Source organism: Diabrotica undecimpunctata, chromosome 2 (genome assembly GCF_040954645.1).
Source record: "Diabrotica undecimpunctata isolate CICGRU chromosome 2, icDiaUnde3, whole genome shotgun sequence".
Lineage (NCBI taxonomy): Eukaryota > Metazoa > Arthropoda > Insecta > Coleoptera > Chrysomelidae > Diabrotica > Diabrotica undecimpunctata.
In genome coordinates this window covers 115254424-115277531 of record NC_092804.1, presented here as the reverse complement: position 1 = coordinate 115277531, position 23108 = coordinate 115254424, and the positions used below count along the sequence as shown (strand labels likewise).

The window sequence follows — 23108 nt, the reverse complement described above, 5'->3', positions numbered from 1 at the left end:
TTCCGAATTTGAATTTGTATCAGCACGAGTGTCTGATGAAGCAGGGATGCTGAAATGCCGATTCGAGCGCGGAAGTTTAGGTCGTCTATTGTAGGCGAATTTGTCCTCCTAGGCCATATATTTGGCCATTCAATCCAACAAAGCAATAGCAGCTTTTGCTAAAAGATTTAATCTTTTACACATTTCGTATAGCCCAGTGGACAGAAAACGATATTATTAAATCGTTTTCGTTCATGGCCACCAAATTAGGCGGCACCTCTCTTCGTGTGTAACCTTCTGCCTAACATCTAGTGTTAGGATTTTCAGGTTGCACAAGCGCCCCTAACATGACGACCAGTTACGTAGACGGGACCGACTACGTGCTCTCTGAAACACCTTAAAGTATCTGTCTCTAATCCTCTCTCATTGAATTTCTTTAATAATTTTTTTTATCCATTTCACGTAAACTATATGTCTGTATATTTTTCATTAGATATTTGAATTCCATACCTGTACGCAATACACCCAATATCATAGCACTTTACAAGATATATCCTTTGTTGAAGAATTTAGCAATGTTCCATTGTTGGAGAAGAATAACAATTTTAAAATTATTTACTGGAGTTGACAGTTACTAGGGTACAGTATGAAAATTATTCACTGGATTATTGACGTAAAGATCAGTCACTATATTGATTATTACTACATTTCTGAACTTAGTGCCAAAATTCATACGTATTTACATAAAATTTACTAGAAAATGAGGCAGGTTCTTTCTAGAGGCATATCGCAGAGGTACATCCCAAATAAACACTTAGATTATGCTAGTGGCATTTGCCAATGTAAATAAAGAATTGGATTATGTTTATTCTCTTCGAAGATTTTTAGACGCAATTCGAAATGTTAAATAAATCCTTAGGGAATTTATATGATATACAGGGTGGAAAAAATGCTACAACAAGTAACAAGAAGATAAAATAAGAAATAACAATCAAGGAAACTAATATAGTATGATATGCAAACGAACTAATAAAGTGCAAACTTGAGATTGAAAACCAAATTATTAAATAGTAGCAATAATGAGGAAGAAGTGATAAAGTAGAAACAAAAACCGCGCATATATATATATATATATATATATATATATATATATATATATATATATATATATACCTTGTATTCCAACCTGCCATTACCTACACCGCAGAAACTAGAACAGCACGAAGATACTTGGAAACAAAAGCAATGCGAATCCTAAGCAGAATGACAGGAAAAACATTAATGTACAAAATAAAGCGGAATAACATCAGAAACAGGTGCAGGATAGAAATTATTGAATGCAAAACAGAAAAAAAATATATCTATAGCGATAATCGTTCCAAAAGGCCGTGAAAGATCGTAACTCGTAACGTTACTCATTCTCGAGAGTAAAACAATACGCCCCAAAGAAAGAGAAAATAGACAGCAATAGTCATCGAATGGCATGAATCCACTACGTTCTTACGAGGAATACACGACAAAGGATGGTAAAGTATTTGATCTTATCTAACTTAATTTCTGATGGCATTTTATCCGGCAGTCCGTTTACGAATTTTAGCTTGGTTTTTTAAAGGTATCCAATATGAATTTATCACATCATGCAACAAATTAAATACTAATTCTAAATAATAATTTGTTTAAGAAGTCAAGATAGAAGACGCCGAATACAGAGTCAGAGGTCAGTGATTAACATATTCAAGTTCAAGTTTGTTTTGGTTATTTATAGCTATTAAAATATTTTACATTTCTCAAATTTTATCAAAATTACCCATAAATAAAGTAAAACATTTATTGATGTAAGAAAAAAACGTCAATAGTTTATCTAATAATTGATTTTAAAACATTTTATGCCATCACCTGATTCCCAATTGCATTTGTGTATTCACTAGTGCTTTTCCAGAACTCTTCCTGGCATTTCCGCCACTATGCCATCTATCTTAATTTTTTTGTAGCCACCTCCATTTTTAAAGTAAGTTTCCACATTAGGATTTGTTTAGATATTCTCTCTTCTCTCATTTCTACAGTCTTTTTCCTTTGGGTTTCATCTTTTAATGATATTATTTCACTACCGTACTGTACACCATTATTATACTTTAATCACTGTGTTGTATGGTCGATGTTTATTCCCGCATATCCAATGTGTAGGAAAGTTCTCTTCTCCAATATTTATTGCCAATTATTGCTATGACAAAAAATACACATACACACACACACACACGCATATCTAGAATCGTGCCACAACTGACTAATCAGACGGTGAGATTTGTGAGCAAACTACTGCGCTCCCCAATGCCGAGGTGTGAGATCATCGTGCCCAGGGAGAAAAGAGTTGTCTAAATGATGCCCCGGAGAGCTAGCGAACTATGAGGGATTACAGCCTTGGCAAGGTATGGGTGCACTACCGTGCTTGACAGCAGTTCGTCACAATTTAAGGAAATAAAATAGACGAGACAAAAATAAGTGGTCCCATAGAGGACTCATAAGTCGACTCTTCCCAGGCCCCCAAAAATATATAGGGAATGACCAGAGGGTCGACCCCGGTCTCAGAATCCTGTTTCTGTGTTTTAGATACAATCCTTGTGAAATATTAGGCAGCTAATTATACTTCTGATTAAATCATTTTGCCTCTTTCCCTTGACTACTTCAATTTGCTTCATAACTGATTATCATTAAAGTTTTAATTCGATAAGTATCATTTAAATATTTCGTTATTACTTTAAAACAAATTTAATATTTCGTTATAAAATATCGGTAAACCAAAAATTTTATCAGGGATATTTTAACAAAACAATAATTACTTTGTTTAATCGTTGACGTTGTCTAGGCAGGATTTGTTCCTTCTGGACAAACAACTTTTTCTTGAATTCACACATAAGTTGGCAGATAGTCTAGATGGATCTGTGCTGAGCTAATTAAAATATTTAATTAAACAGTAAATTCATCATTCAATCTTCGCTTATCCACTGCTGGACATAGATCTCCCTCCTAATTTTCCATCTATTTCGATTTTGTGCCTCTTGCATCCAATTCCTATGACAACGTCTTAGATCGTCAGTCCAACGTGTTGGTGGACGACCTCTGCTTCGGTAGGCATCATCTCTTGGTCTCCATTCCAGTATCCGCTTTGTCCATCTATTATCTGTCATTCGAGCCACGTGACCTGCCCAGTTCCATTTTAGTGTTGCTACTCTCTCTACTGCATCAGCCACTCCTGTTCTTTGTCGTAGCTGGCGATTTGGGATCTTGTCTCGTAGTGAAACGCCCAACATAGCACGCTCCATCGCCCTTTGACACACACGGATCTTTTGAACTGTTCTCCTTGTCATGGTCAACGTTTCCGCACCGTAAGTTAACACTGGCAAAACACACTGATTAAACGTTTTTCTTTTAAGGCATATTGGTATATCAGACGATTTGAAACTATGGTTCAGCTTGCCGAAGACTGCCCAAGTCAGTCTTATACGACGGAGAAGCTCAACGGTTTGGTTATCTTTTCCTATGCGAATCTCATGACCTAGGTATTTATAGGCCATTACCTGGTCTATGGATCTTGTTCCTACGCATATATCTTCGCTGACTACAAGATTTGTCATCATCTGAGTTTTAGATATATTTATTTTCAATCCCCCTTCTAGCGAGGAAAGGTAGAGCTGATTTAAAAGTTCTTTGGCCCCTAAAAGTAAATTATTATTTGATTATTATTATTATTCCAAAATTCCATCCTGTATTTTGTATTGGTATAGACCATAAATATTACAGTTTGTTGATGTCAGCTTATTAAGCAGCTGTCAGAATATAAAAGTATACAGGGTGCCCTATTGAAAAAATAATCAGCTCTAGACTCACGTGAATTACTCTGTATATTTATATGTTTGTTCAAAGAACGTACAAGTAAGTTTTAAAATTGACACGCCCGAGCGTTTATTAAAATTCTCAAAGACCAAAAAAAATTAATTATATTAGCAATAGCTAGAAATACTTACAAAATTCAATAACTACTTTTGTCAACACGAAACTCCTTTGGGTCTCCATATTCGCGTCCTACAATGCCAATATGACCAATAATAAAAAGTAAGATCGCTAAACCGTTTTGAAACGTTCTAAATGAAAATTCCAAGGATCGACTTTATTACAAACAAAGAGGTCTTAAAAAGAAACTGGTGCGACATACCTGATATCAATACAATAATAAGAAGAGTAGAAGAAGGATCCTTACGCATAATTCAACTAGCATGAACACCTACACGCTGCATAGCGTATAGCCAGAAGAAGGTATGCCTACTATAAATTTTTTTGTTGCAAGTTCCATAGCTGTCAAACATCTTAACTAGATGAGATACATATATATTGTTAGCGATTTAACGCAAATAATAATATATTCATTTTATATATTATTTTCGTATAGCATCAACTGTGATACATTTTATGTAAAAAAAATGTACACACCTTTTGTATATAAATAAACTTACCTATGGTATCAAGAACTCTTTTTCCTTTATCTTTTAGGTCGTGCATTTTATTCTGTAACCTAATTTTCTTTTCACTGAGGTAGGAAATATTTAAATCTTTGGCAGAATATCCCCTCGCCAAGTTTCTCCTTACATATATATCGTAATCTCTTACTATTCGTGCAACAATATCTGATGTCGACACACCTAAAATTTAAATTGCATTAAAAAAAAACTGTAAAAAATACGTAGAAATCTATTATACAAAAAGTCATGACATCACTCCATAATATTGGAAATGATATTAGAAATTAAAAAGGCATTATAAGGTTACGAGCTGGATAGAAAACCAATAAAACTCCTTTATTACGCAAACGACGCAATTCTGATCTCAGAAAACGAAGATAACCTACAGCGAATGGTACAAACATTCAAAACAGCGGGTAAGACATACAATATGAAAATATCTACATCTGAGGCGAAATCTTTAGTGTTGGCAAATGAAGCCAAACGATATAAAATAGTAATTAACGACCAAATAATCGAATAATAATCTGGAGAATCGAGTATCTGTGAGTAGAAATGTACAGCAAACCTAATTGTAAGTTATTAGCAAATATAACAGCTTATTATATAAGGATGTAATTTGAAAGAATAAGGATATGAGATTAGATGGGAAACTATGTATATATAAATCATTTGTAAGACCAATAATTAATCTGAGCTCTAAATTGCCCAATTGGCTCTGGATTCTGTGTTATCCTAACCTGAAAGTGCAAAAATAGCGGTTTTTGGCCGTTTTTGAGGTTATGTAGCATCGTAATATAGTTTTTCTCCTAAAACCCATTATATCCATCCTAAAATATAAATCTCATTCTTTTAAATGGCGATGAGTTTACTCAGATATCTTCTTTTCTCGCTGAGATATCGCATTTTAAAGTTTCTTAGTTTTAAAAAACCTACAAACCTTTATGATTATAATATACTATACCGGAAAATCTAAATTCAGAAATTCATAAAACCTTATTCCAACAACCTCAAACCTACACATCCCCAAACCCAACCAACCCCTACAAACAATTACTTTCAGTTCACAAGGAAGCAAACCCACCTAACACTGGAATCCCTAAGATTAATTACTCAAATATTACAGATCAAAATAAAATCACATACAGTAATTGTATGGTATTTACTGATCGAAACAGAACACCTCTAACCCTATTAACTAATCTAAACTACCCCTTTTAAAGAGGGTAGAAAGAGGACAATTTTGAGAAATCTATGATACAGAAAAATAAACATACATAGGTTAGTTTTAACAGCTAAAAAGAAGTGACATATCACAGCTAAAGGGTTTGCAACTAGACGAATTAAACGATAAAATAACAACAGAACTACTAGAAGCAGGCCTGAAGATTGCTAATAAACAAAAGCGAAAACAACAAAAAATTAGCACTAAATCACAAGATATGCTAAAAAACGACGACAACTCCTGAATAATAACAAAAGAAATACAGTGGAGTTTACCGAACTGAACAAAACCATAAGAAAACAGATAAAGGAAGATTTAAAGAAATACCAAGAAGATCGCATTAAGAAAATCATACAGAAGAACAAAAGTTTAAAAACAATGAGGACAAATATAGGAAAAAGAAAACTAATCATGCTTAAAGCTGAGAACAACGAAGAAAGAGATCTAGGAGAAATAGTAAAAATCACAGAAAGATATTACACAGACCTATACAGTTCTAAAAATGACCCACCACTATCATCTAAAAATGCTAAAAATACTGTTCAACAAATGTCTGTTTGAAGGTAAAATACCTAAACAATGGAGAAATGCCAACACAATCTTAACAGACCTAAACAACTACCGTCCTATTTCCCTTTTGTCACAACTATATAATACCTTCACAAGAATAACAAACAACCGACTAACCTATAAACTTGATAACTACCAACCAGTGGAACAGGCCGGATTCAGGAAAGGATACAGCACAATCGACCATCTACATGCGCTTAAAATCTTAATTGAGAAAACCAATGAATACAACCTTCCGCTGTACTTAGCATTCGTAGATTATGAAAAGGCTTTCGACAGCATTGAACACTGGGCGGTGGAAGAAGCTCTGGTCCATAGTAGCATAGATTCAAGATACCGACAATTGATACATGATATTTACCAAAACGCAACCATGACCGTAATTCTGGACGACAAATTAATAACGGATAATATAAAAGTTAAACGAGGAGTCCGACAAGGCGATATAATTTCACCTAAACTGTTTACCTTGACCCTCGAATATATAATAAAATCAACAGATATGGAAAACAGAGGAATATGTATTAACGGAAAGTACCTAAATCACCTTAGATATGCGGATGATATACTCCTGATCTCCTCGGAACGACAAGAACTAGAATTAATGCTGAATGAACTTCGTGAAAAATCACTGCAAAAAGGCCTAAAAATTAACTTCAACAAAACAAAAGTAATGACAAACACGGAAGACCAAGAGGCAATAAAAATACAAACAGAAAAAATAGAACAGGTAAATGAGTATATCTATCTAGGACAAGCAATCAGAGCTAACAGAGAAAATCAAACAGCCGAAATATCGAGACGAGTAAGAATGGGATGGGCAGCGTTCGGCAAACTTTCTTACGTTCTAAAAAAAAAAAACAATCATTCTATACTTACGAAGCAAGGTATATAACTCCTGTATAATACCGGTGCTCACCTACGGAGCACAGACATGGACATTTACCCAGGCCAATTTGGATAGGATAAGGAAGGCACAAAGAGCGATGGAAAGACAAATGTTGGGTATATCACTTAGAGATAGAAAACGTAACCAGTGGATCAGAACCAGAACAAAGACAGTAGACGCGATCGAACAAGCAGCAAAACTGAAATGGAAATGGGCTGGACACAATGAACGTCTCCAAGACGGACGATGGAACAATGCCATCGGAAAGTGGCGTCCATACAATGCAAAGAGATCAAGAGGCAGACCACAGATGAGGTGGAAAGATGACATCAGGAAACAAGGAGGTCCCACATGGCAGAGAACAGCTCAAGATAGGGAAAGATGGAGAGAACTGGGGGAGACCTACATCCAACAATGGAAGGATAGAGAATAGGTTAAAAAAAAAGGTTAGTTTTAAACAAGTTGTCTACAACTTTCTAGCAAATCATTGAAATGCAGAATACAAAACAATCGTACCAACAATATTAAAATTTTTTCAAAAACTAGGCTTCTTGATGAGGTTGATATACACTTTCGCTACCTATTTTCCAGAAAATATAGGTGCATTCAGCGAAGTGATGGGAGAGCGATTTCACCAAGACTTAAAGCACAAAGAGCGTCATTTTTAATGACTATGGGATCTACGGAATGGTGGCAGATTACTGCTGGTCACTTAAGAGAAATGACGTTTCAGTTGAACATAGACGTAAGACACTGAAGCGATCGATTGAATTAAAGCGAGATAGATTTTATATAAAAAAAGTAAACCTAAATTTATACCCATTTTTAATATTTACCCATAACCAATTGAAACACAAAGACTTAAACTTTAAGGTGTTATGCTTATTATTTTAGCATAGAAAAAATAATATAAGATAGACTGATCGTTCTAATATTGTACTACCAGCCCGTTCCCCCAATACGACAGCGAAAACTGACGCAAAGCATTCCACGCATCTCTTTCTACTTTGCCAGGCTTATCAACCTAAATGACCAATGAGAAGGTCACGTGGTCGATAAACCCGGCCCATAAGACAGAGATGCAGGGACTGCTTTGCGTCAGTTTTCTCGGTCGCACTGGGGGAACGCGACTGTGTTGCAGCAGTTAGTCTGTCTTGTATTTTTGTATTATATATCTATACCAAAAACCGCTATTTTTGTACTTTTAGGTGAGGATATCTCAGAAACCAGAGCCAATTTGGAGCTCAGATCTGTATTCAGCGCACCAAAAACCTTCGGAAAAGTATACTCTGTTTTCTGGGTCTCAGGCCGTTATTATTGATAGAATAGATATCAAAATTTGATTTCGAAACTTGATTTTGATAGATTTCAAAACAATACGTTCAAAAAGAAAGCATGATGGACAAAGGAAAAGAATAAACAGAAATGGCTTATAAAAATCAATGATAAAAATATAGAGAAAGTCTTGATATCTTTATCTCCATTTGCTTTCTGTCAGATAAGCAGATCTGACTGACTTGGTAATGGAATAGTGATTATTAGCTCAGTATACACAAATAATGAGTTTGTGAATATTTCATTGATATTATGAATAAGTATGGCAAGTGGGGATCTTAAATACCCCAATCGGTAAGAAGTTGTATGTTGATCTTAATATAACTATCAATAATTGGTTGACATTGTGAAAACGTTAGCGATTTGTTACCTTTTTTAGCCCCCAAATCTGAATTTATTTAGTAATTCTAAGGAACAAAATGGCCCAATTATACCATAGAACTCAGAAATCTGGAAAAGTACATAAAATTGGGACGTAGGAATATCGTTTGAAAGATGACTAATGTAAATTATACTCATATTTTGATTCTATGCTGTCTAGCTGTAAGAGTTAGAACGGGTCGGTTAACAAATTTTATAAGACTAATGTGGCCAGCAATGATATTCCGAATGTTGGTCCATAAATCACAAAAAAAAATTGCAATTAATTGACAGAAATAAAAATGGTAAGATGGATTGATGAGTGAAGTAACAATAAACGAGAAAATTTAATTTGTTTGAATGATGAAATATTATCAATATACTGCGAAACATTATTAAACACATTCAATGTAGGAAAAAAGTCGAATAGTACCGCCCAACAACAGATAGTAGGCGCCAGTCGCATGATTTAAGAGATTAGAATTTATATAGGGAAAGAAGGAATATGTGGAAAAAAAATATTTCAGAGATTGTCTGTCATTTTCTTAGTCTTCCCGTTTATCTCCTTGTTGGTAATTTACTTTTTGCCTTCTTACTATTCTATTCTCAATCTTTCGATTTATGTACTGGTTCCATTAAAATTGTCAGTTCTTAAAAATGTTTTCATTAAAGGGTAGTTGTAGGCCACTACAGGGTTAATTATAGGTTTATCTACCCACATCTTTACTTGGTCGTGGATAATGTCACTCATCGATACTATCGCCAAAGCAGAGATGTTTAGACTTGTAGTGTCTACGATCTACCACAAAATATTTAGCAGAAAAGCAGAAAATGCTTTTATTGTAAAAAATTTATGTTGAAGCACGGCACTGTATATCATTCATAAACTTTTTGTAAGAAGCTACGTAATTACTGAGCGCCAACCGCAAGAAGGATGTGAGATGTTCGTCCGTTACCCGATTGCGATATTTTAATTTAATTATTTTAGTTTCTGAAAATGTGAAAATGCAGAGTCGTAGTATATTGATCCCAACATTCAAGTAACTAAAGAGCCATTTGTTTTAAACAAGGATATTTGTCTTCGGATATAAACGACCAAAATTTGATATCAGATGCTCTAGATTTAATATTTATATCTGAAATTACATCTAGTACTAATGTTTGTATTTTGAGAACGATTTCCGAAGTGGAAATTGAAATGTCAATAAACGTATTTTAACCTTTAATTGTGGCTTATTCCCATTTAAATAGTAATTAATCTAATACTTCATTTTGAATAGAAATGATTTTCATAGCGTTTGATATTTCAATAAAACATTTTTCAATATATTCATAAAAAACTTAGAAGCCATGAAAGTTATTATATTCGTCAGTATTTTTAAAATCAGAGAAGCGTCTTTCGAACTTACTTTGAATGTTTCTCAGCTGCTTCGCGTAATAATCATAATTTGAGTGAGAATTTTTAAAGTTCTTTTTGTTTAATTCACTAATCAATAGCTTTTTTTTTAATAAATTTATTTGTGGCGCTAATCATCTCGATAAGTTTTATTTTTTTTTCTTGTAGCTCCATGTTAATGACATTAAAATGATTTGCCACATTCGATAGGAAAGCAAACCCACGGAGCCATGTATCTCAGTGTCGTCGCCTAGTTCATGTAGAAAAGAAATAATTTTTGGCAATAGTTCTTGGAACCTTTCTAAAAATTTTCCTCGGTTAAACCACCTTCTGCATGAAGAAGTAAATTAGTGTGAATTACATACATTGATAGAATTGACACGGAGTATGGAGATCCAGGTACAATCCTGAACTGTTCAAAGAGGCATCGATCTCTGATTTGTTAAACTTCAGAGACTTCGATGGGCTGGTCATGTAGTGAGACTGAAAAAAAGATTGCCGAAAAGAGCCCTAGGTAGTAAAATGCAGGGCGCAAGACCAAAAGAAAGGTCACGGAAGAGGTGAGAGCATGAAGTAGCGGCGGTGTTCTTTCTTTCAGAGGTAGCACTGTTAATAATTCTTCTTTAGCCGATATATCAAGTAGCATCAGGGTGAAAATACATAAATGGGTAGTATCATCCATATCGGTGGACTCGTCAAACTGCAAATAAAAGTATATAGATTCTAGAACATCACTTTTGCAACTATTGTTTGGCTGTTCTAGAGAAGATGGATAGCTTTTCCTGTAAACTACTTTTCAAATCTTGTAACTTTCGTCCTTTTAAATCACTCTCAATGCCGAAAATCATTTTCATGCTTTTTATACAGCGTTTTATAATGCCTTTCCAAGTTCCCACGTTTGGGTACTATCACTGAAGATCGACAAACTAGGCAAACGCACATATCCTTTTACAAACATAACAAATAAAAATTATTCCTACCAACCACTATTAAAATGGTATGTTCTACTTTTTTTCGCTGCACTCATTGAGCGTTTTAAATATTGCTATTTTACATAGAACTTTTACTTATAGTAATTATTAAAGACTGACATAATGCTCCGTCGCCGCAGCTTATTCTATATGAAACAGACATTCGATAAGAATAGGTAACGTTCGCCAATAATCGCACGGTAGTATTGCTCAGCAGTCTGTATAGTTTGCAATATTTCGACAAGGCTGATTAATTTTGAATTCTTTCACGATCGACCGTTTGAGCACTGCTGCTGTAAAGATAGTATAAAATTAGTTTAGCATTCTCTGAAGGTTCATTTTTTCCAAGTTGATTATGGCATCATCCGCAAAGCAAATAATTTTGAGTAGGTACAAATTCAATAGAAGAGAACTCAAGAACTCAATTAGTTCTATCACCGCCTTCTAGCTTTACAATTAGGTGGCCTACTTTGTTGTCCTTATATATGTCTTAATAATTTCCATTGCAACGCTTATTTCGTAATACTAATACATATAATCTATTACAACTTGTATTTGAATATATTGAATTATTGATGTTATCTATTCGTCAGGGATTTTATTTTTCATCTACTGTATGAACTTTTGAAGTTGTTTAATAAGAATGTTTACTCCATATTTAAGCAGAATATTCACCATTTGATTTCCACACGGCGATCAGAAAAAGTAAAAAAATAATTCTATTCTGGTGAAGCGAACAACATACCAGAATAGCTTTTTTACGCGCGGTTTTTTAACAATACCTGTACAAAACCATGGACCAAGGTATCTCAATCAAATATCATTGTAGACTTATACATTAAAAAAAAAATTACGAATTTCATATGTACAATTTTAAAAGTTATTCGAAAACAATAAACTTGCCTTCAGTTCTTTCAGTCGCTACGAATATTCCTTTAGCTTTCCAAGGGGCATAAATATCGTTGCTGCTATCTGAACCATAAGGTAGATCATCATGGGCGATAAAGTCGATTTTGTGTGTTTTAATATAATCTTCAGTCACTTCCCAGGGGGCGTCCCTAACAATTTCGTCGACATAACGACAATGCCTGAGAGCTTCATATCTTTCTTCTTCATTCATAACAGTACGACCTTTTTGGCTATGCGTTAATTCATCACTGCAAACTGAAAATATAAAATATAAAGAAAACTTCTATTTATTGCTGTTGAAATGTAAAAATAAAACCGCTCTTAAAAATTTAGCAAATATTTGTGCATTTATAAAGAGCATTAGTTATATTATACTATACATGTGAACTAGATTACTAAGAAGTAAACTTAGAAAACGGCATAAAATGATTTCTTAGGAAATATTTTCTTTCTCTCTTTAACACGTTACAATATTCGCTGAGAATCACGAAAAACTAATGAGCATGTGCATATTAATATAGAGTTTTTAGACAGTTGCTTCTGGTGTTGAGGCATATTTTTCGCAATAAAGCGAAATATTTCTAACTACTGTAACAGTTTTTGTAACGTGAACAGTAACTGTAGGTAATTTCGATTAAATTTATTTATAGAGAAACACATTTGTATAAAAAAAGTCGTATTTAAAAGTTTGATGTTTACTTGGTACTTATTTCTTAACATTGATAATGACTTCTATTTATTTACCAGACATAAGGTTTCGGCAAATATTTGGAATTAATAAAATTATTTGTATTTGTAAAGCTGCGCGATTAATGCGATTTTTATAAAGTTTAAAAAGTTGAAATAGATATGAGAGTATTCAGTAGGTACTTCTAAAAATATGTTATCCATTTCCACGAAGTTTGAATACCTATGAAAAAGTCGTGTTGTAAATTTTGTGATATACTGATATTAACAACTATTGAAAAAGCCAGAAGCTCTTTTAACAGCCTTAGGAAGATTCTCTGTAACTTATCTTTAAGTATCAATATACGCATAAGAATTCTTAGATGTTACATCTTTAGTGTCCTCCTCTATGGAGTAGAAAGCTGGAGCATTACAGAAGATGCCATAAAACGATTAGAGGAATTTGAAATGTGGTGCTACCGACGTATGTTGAGGGTCTCATATATACACCACACAAGTAACATAACTATTCTCCAGAGTCTAAGAAAAGACAAAGAAATTATTAACACCATAAAAAACAGAAAATTGGCTTACTTCGGCCACATCATGAGTAATGATAAATACCGACTTCTACAGTTGATTCACAAGGCAAGATTGAGGGTAAGAGAGGCCCTGGACGTAGATGTATATCCTGGCTGGCCAATATTAGGAAGTGGACTGGTCTAACGTCAACTGATCTATTTCGAGCTGCTGTGATAAAATGGGTCAGTGGTCGCCAACATATCTAGAAGATATGCACATTTAAAAGAAGAACAACTAAAAAAGTTTAAATTCCACTACATATAAATATAGCAAACTATATGGATCAACAACCAAAACGCATAAAAAAGCAGAAGCAGCTGTTGTTCTCTCAGATTTCTGTAATTTTGAAAACAAAAGTTCTGTTTAGAATAAAGAAATGTGTAAATCCCTTTTATCTCATATTTAAGATTCCATTGACAAAATTGAAGAATAACGATTTAAAAATTTTTCCAGGAAAATATTCTCAACATTCGACACCAGACCATTCGCAAGAACTATATGACGAAGTTACAGTTGAAGAAGAACGTGAAAAATCATACTTCCCAACTACTTTTTTTAAACATACTGTATATTTTTGTTTGCATTGTATTGAAGAACATGTATGAGGAACATTTTTGAATATAAACAATTGATTTGTTCAGCAAAAAAAGAATTTATAAAAGCACCAAGTCAGAGGAAACCGTTCTAAGATATCAATGGTACCAATATATCCATATTAGTATTTCTCTTCGTCCTTCAGTTGTAGAAACAAGACGACAACATGAAGTTAAGCCATACACGAGTATATGCGAAAATATATATGAAGTTATGCAAAAAATATGGAGCTGAAAAACTGACTAATTATGTATGTTGTCCAAAAACGACTCAAAAACTAGAAAAACGCGGTACATATTTAGTGACACTATACCAGTGTACCTTAAGGGTGGTTACGCAACCAAAAAAGCAACTCAAATTGTTGCTTTCACCAAGTCCCTATTTAGTGGCTCAATACATGTATACCTAGTGCACTGATGATGGAATATGGATTCCGAAAACGTTTTGTGATATAGCCCGATTGGGTTTTTACATTATATACCTTTTATAAAGGATTTTTAATAAAAATTTTTCTGATATATGGTATACAGAAAACTACAGGAACTTAGATTCCTTGCGGATTTTATCTTAAGTGGTTTATAAAACACTTAATAGCACTCTGACAAATAATGACTCGCACTGCACTTTGACAACTAATAATAAATAAATTCGTAGTTACGTCTTGACGTTGCCATTAAGTTCAAAGCATACTTACAAAGGATATCTAGGTACCTGTTTGTTTTGCGAAAAATTAAATACTGACATGCGTATCATTAACAAAATACGTTTATTTGGAAAACGGTGTACTTTTTTGATTTGAAACAAGAATACCTTTTTTGTGTAGAATTGAATGTTATTTCATGTTTTTTTTTTCCTAGAATCTTTATACAGGCGAACAAAAAAATATGGCCACATTAATGAACCAATGTTCAGTGTAAGTGGTGCCAACAAGTGTCAATGGTAAAACTAATATCATTTTCATATTAAGCATACTAAACAATAGCAAGATACCAAATTTCACTTAAATCGGTTGAATAGTTTTCAATATATCCCTAAAAATAACATAAAAAAATATTAATGAATCACCCTGTAGAACGAAAACTAGCAAGATTTTGCCTAAGCAATTTGAGCACAAACGCTTTATTTTGATGTCTGCTATCACCCATTAGCTAATGTCCAATTAATTATGGGATACCCTGTATGTTACCCGACAACCAGAGGCATTTTTAGGGAAGGACAAAGAGGTTATTACACCTTATTTTGTTTATTAGTTGTCTAATCAACATAAATGTTTTGAAAATTTTTAATTTCTATATATAATTTAAATAAACAATGAAATTATAACACCAGCAGAAGAACAACAAGATTTTAGGTCGGAAGATCATGCACCGACGCTATATTTATAATGAGATAAGTGCAAGAGAAATCATTAGAATACAACAAATCAGCATATCTATGTTTCGTGGACCTTAAGAAGGCATTTGACAATGTCAAATTAAATGACGTTATCCACTTATTGTACGCAAGAGATATCTCTAGGAATAATCAAAACGATAGAAAATATCTATCAAAACAACACAATAAAAGTAAAAGCAGAAGGAGTAACCGACCTAATTGAAGCTGCCAATGGGATAAGACAGGGAGATTCCATAAGTCCTTTATTGTTCAAACTGATCACGGACGAAAAAATAAAAAAAAGTAAGAACTAAAAAAAGGATACAAAATGGGAGAAAAAAACTTAAAATAATCTATTACGCAGACTATGCAATATTACCCTCTCAAAGTGAAAATGATAAATTGGAGCTGGAAGGTCAGATAATAGAACAGGTGATGCAGTTTAAATATCTAGGCATGGCACTACCTACTTGCGGAAAGCTCAAAACAGAGGTGGAAGATCAAGTGAATAGAGCAAACCGCAGGTTGCCTGAATGAAAAAAATATGGAGAAATAAAAATACCGAGAACGATATGAAATGCAGAATTTACAAAACAATCATCAGACTAGTAATGACATATTGTTACGAAAGATACACATAGGAAAAGTCCATTGACGAAAAAGATAATGAAGTTTGAAACGTCAAAAAATTATTATATAGTTGTCAGTTAGTTATATGGTATTGTCATATTGTTGGTATTGAATAAAGTTAATTTTCAAGAAGTGTAACATTGGTGACAGCGGTGGGATAAAGCAATATTTAGCAGTTTTTAATGGTAAATACAAGATCCACTGAGTTTGACAAAGAAATGGATACGTCCGGACCCCCTGCATGGTTTTTAAAAATGAAAGAAGATGAAGAGAAGCGTAGACAAGAAGAGAAAGCGGAAAATGAGAAGCGTAGGCAAGAAGAGGAAGAGGAGAAGGAGAGGCGTAAAAAAATAGAGGTAGAAATCATAGATGGATTATCCAAAATTCACGAAAATTTTCAGTTAGAGATAAGTCAAATCACTAGTAGAATAGATAAGTTAGAAGAAAAACAAAACAATTTTGAAAATAAAATAGAACAACAACAAAATGATTTGAAATCTAATTTACAAATACAAATAGTTGAGTTAGAAAAAAAGATTAATACACAAGCTTCTTTACCTAATGTTTCAATAACTAACGTCGAATCTAAACAAACAGCTTCATCACCTTCCATAATTGAACCAGATACAATTAGAACTAGTAAATTTTTAAAACCACCCACATTCGATGGTCAGACAGCATGGGAAACTTATCGTTTCCAATTTGAAGCTGCAGCTAGAGCAAATGGCTGGAATGAAAAAGAAATGGCAGCTTCTTTGGTGGTGTCGCTTCGAGGACAGGCAGCAACCGTTTTGCAATTCCTTCCCCAAGATGCACCCAGTTATACCTCTCTCGTTGAAGCTTTAGAGACAAGATATGGCCAACAGCATCTAAAGCAGGTTTTCCAAAGTCAGCTAAAAATTCGATATCAAAAACATAACGAAAGCCTGCAAGAATTTGAAGCCGACATTAAAAGATTATTGCACTTGGCATACCCTCAGGCACCTAAAGATTTTCTGGAACAAATTGGAATACAGGCATTCGTAGATGGACTACAGGATGTTGAAATGCAACAAGCTCTCCGATTACAACATCACAAATCGCTAAATGGAGCACTAGTCTCAGCCCAGGAGTATGAAGCGGCAAAAAGCATTTCCAGATCTCGCCCAAAATTAAGAGAAATAAGATTTCAAGAAAATGAAGAAATCACAACCGCAGATAACCAACAACCTATTTTATCCCAAATTTTAAACATACTGCAAAATCTTCAACAAAAACCTCGAAATGAAAAAAGAAGATGTTTTAATTGCGGGAGAATAGGACATTTTCAAAACAATTGCAGAAGCCGATCCCAAACAAGGAGAGAACATCCAAAGAATGAGGCTAGTAGGTCGCCTAGATCGACATCCAGAAGCCCATCACATAGTCCTATTAGAAATACTAGTAGAGATAGGTCTCTAAGAAATCGATCTCCCACAACTGACCACAGATACGCAAACAATAGCCAGGGAAACGAATAAAAGTCGACACTAAGGGGCGGGCGTCGGCTGTATCTAATAAAAGCCCCTAAATTCACACTTATACTTTACATAAAAATGAACAGAATTTATTACTTAAGGGCTACGTTGAGAATCAAAAATGCACCTTTATTATTGATACCGGTGCAACCAGATCCTTTATTCGAACCGGATTTCTGAATGAGAAACTACAACCCACTAAAACAAACTTAGTTCTTGAAACAGCTTCAGGCCACACTATTCCAATTCATGGAGAGATAATGGCAACCATACAGATTGGTAACACCTTGATAAAACACATTTTCCTTGTAGCCGATATTAAAGACGAATGCGTTCTTGGGATGGATATTATGCAGAACAAATTTATCATAGATCTTCAAAATAAAATGTTGTTAATTGAAAATGAAGAAATTGTCCTAAATTTGGAAGAATCGGTACCTCAAGTAAGAGTAATAGTGAGCGAGAATACCGAAATTCCTCAAAATTCTGAAAGTATCATCCTGGCGAGACTGAGTCAAAAACCTGAAGGTCTACATTTCGGCGTTGTGGAAAGCGATGAACTAGTTAGTGATGGAATTTTGATAGCCAGATGTCTTATTAATGTAGATGAGATGATTCCAGTAAGGGTTGCTAATTTGTCTAAAAAGCCTTTTAAATTGAAGAAAGAACAACAAATAGCATTCTGTACACCAATAGAAAAAATAAGCAAGTGCGAAAAATATTTAAAAAAGAATACAGCTTCCAGTAACCCAGTTGACGCTAGCCTAGTGAAACAACTAATCAAAAATGTTGACCACTTAACAACTAAAGAATTAAACAAAATTAACGAATTTATTAATGAAAACTACGACATTTTTGAATCCGAGAAATCTACAGGGCGTACTAGTTTAGTTCAACATAGAATTTATACTGGAGATGCAAGACCAATTCGTCAAGCGCCACGGAGATTGCCATTTGCTAGACAAAAGGAAGTCGAAAACATAATACAAGACATGATAAATGCTGATATTATCGAAGAAGCTTCGGGACCCTGGTGTTCACCAGTAGTCTTAGTAACTAAGAAAGATGGATCTACTCGCTTTTGTGTAGACTACAGAAGATTAAACCAGGTTACACAAAAAGACAGTTATCCGTTGCCACGAATAGATGATACACTAAACACTCTATCAGGTGCTAAATGGTTTTCTACCCTAGATTTAAAAAGTGGCTACTGGCAAGTAGTAGTACATCCGGATGATCGAGACAAAACTGCTTTTTCAACTGGCCGTGGTTTCAACAGGTTTCAGGTTCTACCATTTGGTCTGTGTAATGCTCCAGCTACGTTTGAACGTCTAATGGAGATGGTTTTAAGAGGACTTACCTGGAAAACGTGTCTAGTATCTCTTGATGATATAATGATTATGTCCAAAACGTTTGACGAACATCTGAAAAACTTAAGCGAGGTATTTGACAGATTGAGAAATGCCAATTTAAAGTTAAATTATAAGAAATGTTCACTATTTCAAAGAGAGGCATACTATTTAGGGCATATCGTTTCAGTAGAAGGAATTAAAACTGATCCAGAGAAGATTTCAGTTATTAAAGATTGGCCTAAACCAGGAAATAAAAAGGAAATTAGAAGTTTTCTTGGACTCTGTTCATATTACCGAAAATTTATTAAAGATTTTGGCCGCATAGCTAAGCCCCTTTATCGACTAACCGAAAACAACATTGAATTTGACTGGACACCGGATTGTCAAAATGCTTTCATAGATTTAAAAAAACGACTTACAACAGCACCAATTCTAGCATATCCACGAGAAGATGGTAAATTTCTGTTGGATTGTGACGCATCTCAGCATGGTATTGGCGCAGTATTATCACAAGAACAGGAAGGCGAAGAAAAAGTTATTGCATATTTTAGTAAAACAATGGGAAAGGCTGAAAAGAATTATTGTGTTACCAGAAAAGAGCTCCTAGCTATTATAAAAGCCCTAGAACATTTTCATACTTTTCTTTATAACAGAAATTTTATAGTTAGAACTGACCATAGCGCTTTACAGTGGCTAATGAATTTTAAGAAGCCAGAGGGACAAGTGGCTCGTTGGATAGAGAGACTCCAACAGTATAACTTCGACGTAGTACATAGAAAAGGGCGTCTCCATAACAATGCCGATATTCTTTCTAGGCGACCCTGTTTGGAACGACAATGCCAGTACTGTAAAAGACTTGAAGATAAAGAGAACATAACCGAAGAAGTAAGTCTCCAGGTAACCACAGTTATACAAGAAGAAGATAATGATCAGACTTCCCTGGAAAACCTGAAAAAGAGTCAAAAGAAAGATAATGACTTAAAAGTCATACGAGAATGGCTTAAAAATGGAGTAAGACCTATTTGGCAGGAAATAACCAAATACAGTGGAACTATAAAAGCATACTGGGCTCAATGGGAATCTCTGTATCTTTCCAATGGTCTATTATATCGGAAGTGGGAAAGTCCCGATGGAGTACGTATAGTTCAACAAGTGGTACTGCCGAAATCACACATTAAAAGTGTGTTGCAAGAACTTCATAGCAGCCTTTCTGGAGGACATTTTGGAGTCAAAAGAACACTGGCCAGAGTTCGAAACAGATTTTACTGGATCAATTGTCGCCGAGATGTAGAAGATTGGTGTAGGAAATGCGATTTATGTAATGGTAAAAAAGGTCCTAGAACAAGAAGTCGTGGTAAAATGGCACAATATCTTTCCGGAGAGCCTTTTGAACGACTTGCAGTGGATATTCTTGGTCCACTTCCGATGACAGAGAGAGGGAACAAGTACTTAATGGTAGCAATGGATTATTTTTCAAAATGGCCTGAAATTGTACCCCTTCCTAATCAAGAAGCGACTACAGTAGCAGAAGCATTTATAACACACGTCGTATCAAGACATGGAGTTCCTTTAGAGTTACATTCTGATCAAGGACGAAATTTTGAATCAGAATTATGGCAAGAATTAATGAAAATCTTGGGTATTAAGAAAACTCGCACTACGCCACTCCATCCTCAATCAGACGGAATGGTCGAAAGACATAATAGAACTGTTTGTCAATACCTTTCAATGTTTGTCTCTGATAATCAAAAAGATTGGGATAGTTTAATTCCTCTATTCCTGTTAGCCTATAGAAGTTCCGAACATGAAGCAACTGGTTATTCTCCATCAATGATGATCACCGGAAGAGAAATGAAGCTTCCTCAAGATCTTATTTTCGGAAGATTGCCCCCCTGCGAAGAAGAACGTTCATTCCCGACCTACATTGAAAATTTGAAAGAGAAATTAGAAAAAGTCTACGAATTTGCTCGTAAAAGTTTGAAGCTTCAAAGTGATAAAGCCAAGGCCAGGCTCGACATACATGCTACTGGTACAACTTTCGCAAGAGGTGACCCAGTATGGTTATACAATCCCACACGTAAGAAAGGACTTTGTCCGAAACTTCAACGAAACTGGGAAGGCCCATACACCGTCCTGCAGAAAATAAAAGATCTAATCTATCGCATCCAGTTTTCAGCTAGAAGTAAACCCAAGGTAGTTCATATCGAGAGACTAGCTCCATACCATGAAACTGATCCACCTAGTTGGCTTCAATCGATTCCCGATAGTCCAGTTATTCGAGGCGAATAACTATAAAAGAGGAAGCAGTGTTACGAAAGATACACATAGGAAAAGTCCATTGACGAAAAAGATAATGAAGTTTGAAACGTCAAAAAATTATTATATAGTTGTCAGTTAGTTATATGGTATTGTCATATTGTTGGTATTGAATAAAGTTAATTTTCAAGAAGTGTAACAATATTATTATGCGACAGAAACACGACTTGACACAGACAGGACAAAAAGGATGTTAGAAACAGCACAGATGAAAACTCTTAGAACAATTGACGGTAAGGCACTACGAGACAAAGCTAGAAATACATATATATATATATATTAATATATATATATATATTAATATATATATATTAATATATATATATATATATATATATATATATATATATATATATATATATATATATATATATATATATATATATATATGACGTATACGCAAGGTGGAGGACATAAAGGACTGGGTAAGAAAGGGAAGAGTAGAACGGAACGATCATATAAGCCGAATGACAACAAATAGTAGTAAGGACGGCGAGAGACGGTTCGCCAATAAGAAGACAACGAAAACGATGGAACGACAACTTAGTGGAGTCACATTGATAAACAGAGTCATGTCTACATAAAAAGAACAAAAAGAAGAACAAGAATTAAAGCGACAAACTACAAAACTTTACTTTAATAAAATATTACTTTAAAATTTAATAAAATTTTACTTTAATACCTTAATACTTTAATTTAACTTCACTTATTTAAATGGAAATTAAGAGAAACGTACAAAACTAAAAGATGTAAAATATTCAACGCTGTGTTGCATTTCTGAATGACACATGAAACCAAAATATTTGATCACTCATTCTAATCATACGATTTTTTTAATTGTGTATTTTTTTGTTTGTACCAAGGTTTCTATAGTTTCGTTTTCCACTTCTTTTGAAGTAAGAATTTAATTATTTCACCTTCTTTATGGACGACGTTTTCCCAGTCAAATGACCTTCGTTTGGATGACAATTTGTTCTTGATAGTCAGCAAATTTTTTGACTTTTCGTAACTTGTTTTTTGTCCAGCTCATCTGATTAATTGCTATACAAATATATACATTTCTAACATCTTGATGAAGTTCGTAATTATTAATAATACACAGTTTGTTTACCTTATTCATGGTGACTATATTAAAATCGCAGGGAAATGTCAAATTGCAAAACAAATTTGTTTCAAACATTTCTCAGATGTTAGTTACCGTTGTCTTTTTGGATTGAAAAATTTATATAATTTTAAAGTTGTTAAATAATTTCACAAACCTGGACTGCATACAACCAAAAAGATTTTAACATTTTCTTATTTTTATTTAACAGCAAAACTTATTTTTATCTAACTTATGTTTTTTAGTATATGGTATATTAGGGGTAAGTTTCCATACGTGATTCGTTTCTCCAATAAAATCTACACTGATACTGATGTACCTGTACTAGTTACTAAGTATTCGATGGTTAGCATGCTTACGAATATAACTGAGTGATAGGATTGAATCTTGAAAGAAAATAGTTTAATATATTCTGTGCTAGGTAGATTTCCGTATACATCAGACAAAAAAGATGGAATATTATTTATATAATATCTACTGTTTCATGTTCTTCTTTCACCAGTTCTTAAACTTTACCTTTAATTTTGTTTTAATTATAGTGTCGATAAATATATCGTGAGTCTTCATATTCCACTGCCACTGTATACACTATGATGATACTGCCAAGGTTCATAATTATAAGAGTAATAATTCAAGTCAAGAATAACTACTCATTTATTTACTCGAAATAATTTAAAAAATAATTAAAATAATTATGAACTCTTATAATAGTATTTATAGCGTCATCAAATTGTACTTATGTTCCATTAATATGATTACAAAGTATAATTTTGTTTTTTGCCTAAGTATCTGCATATTAACAGGTGTATGACAATTAATACTATTGTTTAGTACTAGCGTACACTTCC

At 33.9% G+C, this 23108-nt stretch overlaps 1 protein-coding gene across 3 annotated transcripts in view; it reads right to left on the bottom strand.

The window, feature by feature from the left end:
* The window catches only part of Pcyt2 (Phosphocholine cytidylyltransferase 2), a 98221-nt gene that overhangs the window by 9256 nt on the left and 65857 nt on the right, over positions 1 to 23108 (bottom strand). For all 3 annotated transcript variants that reach the window (XM_072523315.1, XM_072523316.1, XM_072523317.1), the window contains 2 exons: positions 12143 to 12403; positions 4488 to 4673 (listed from right to left, as the gene is read on the bottom strand). In XM_072523315.1, the coding sequence (XP_072379416.1) occupies positions 4488 to 4673; positions 12143 to 12403 (447 nt within the window). The remainder of the gene's footprint in view (positions 1 to 4487; positions 4674 to 12142; positions 12404 to 23108) is intronic.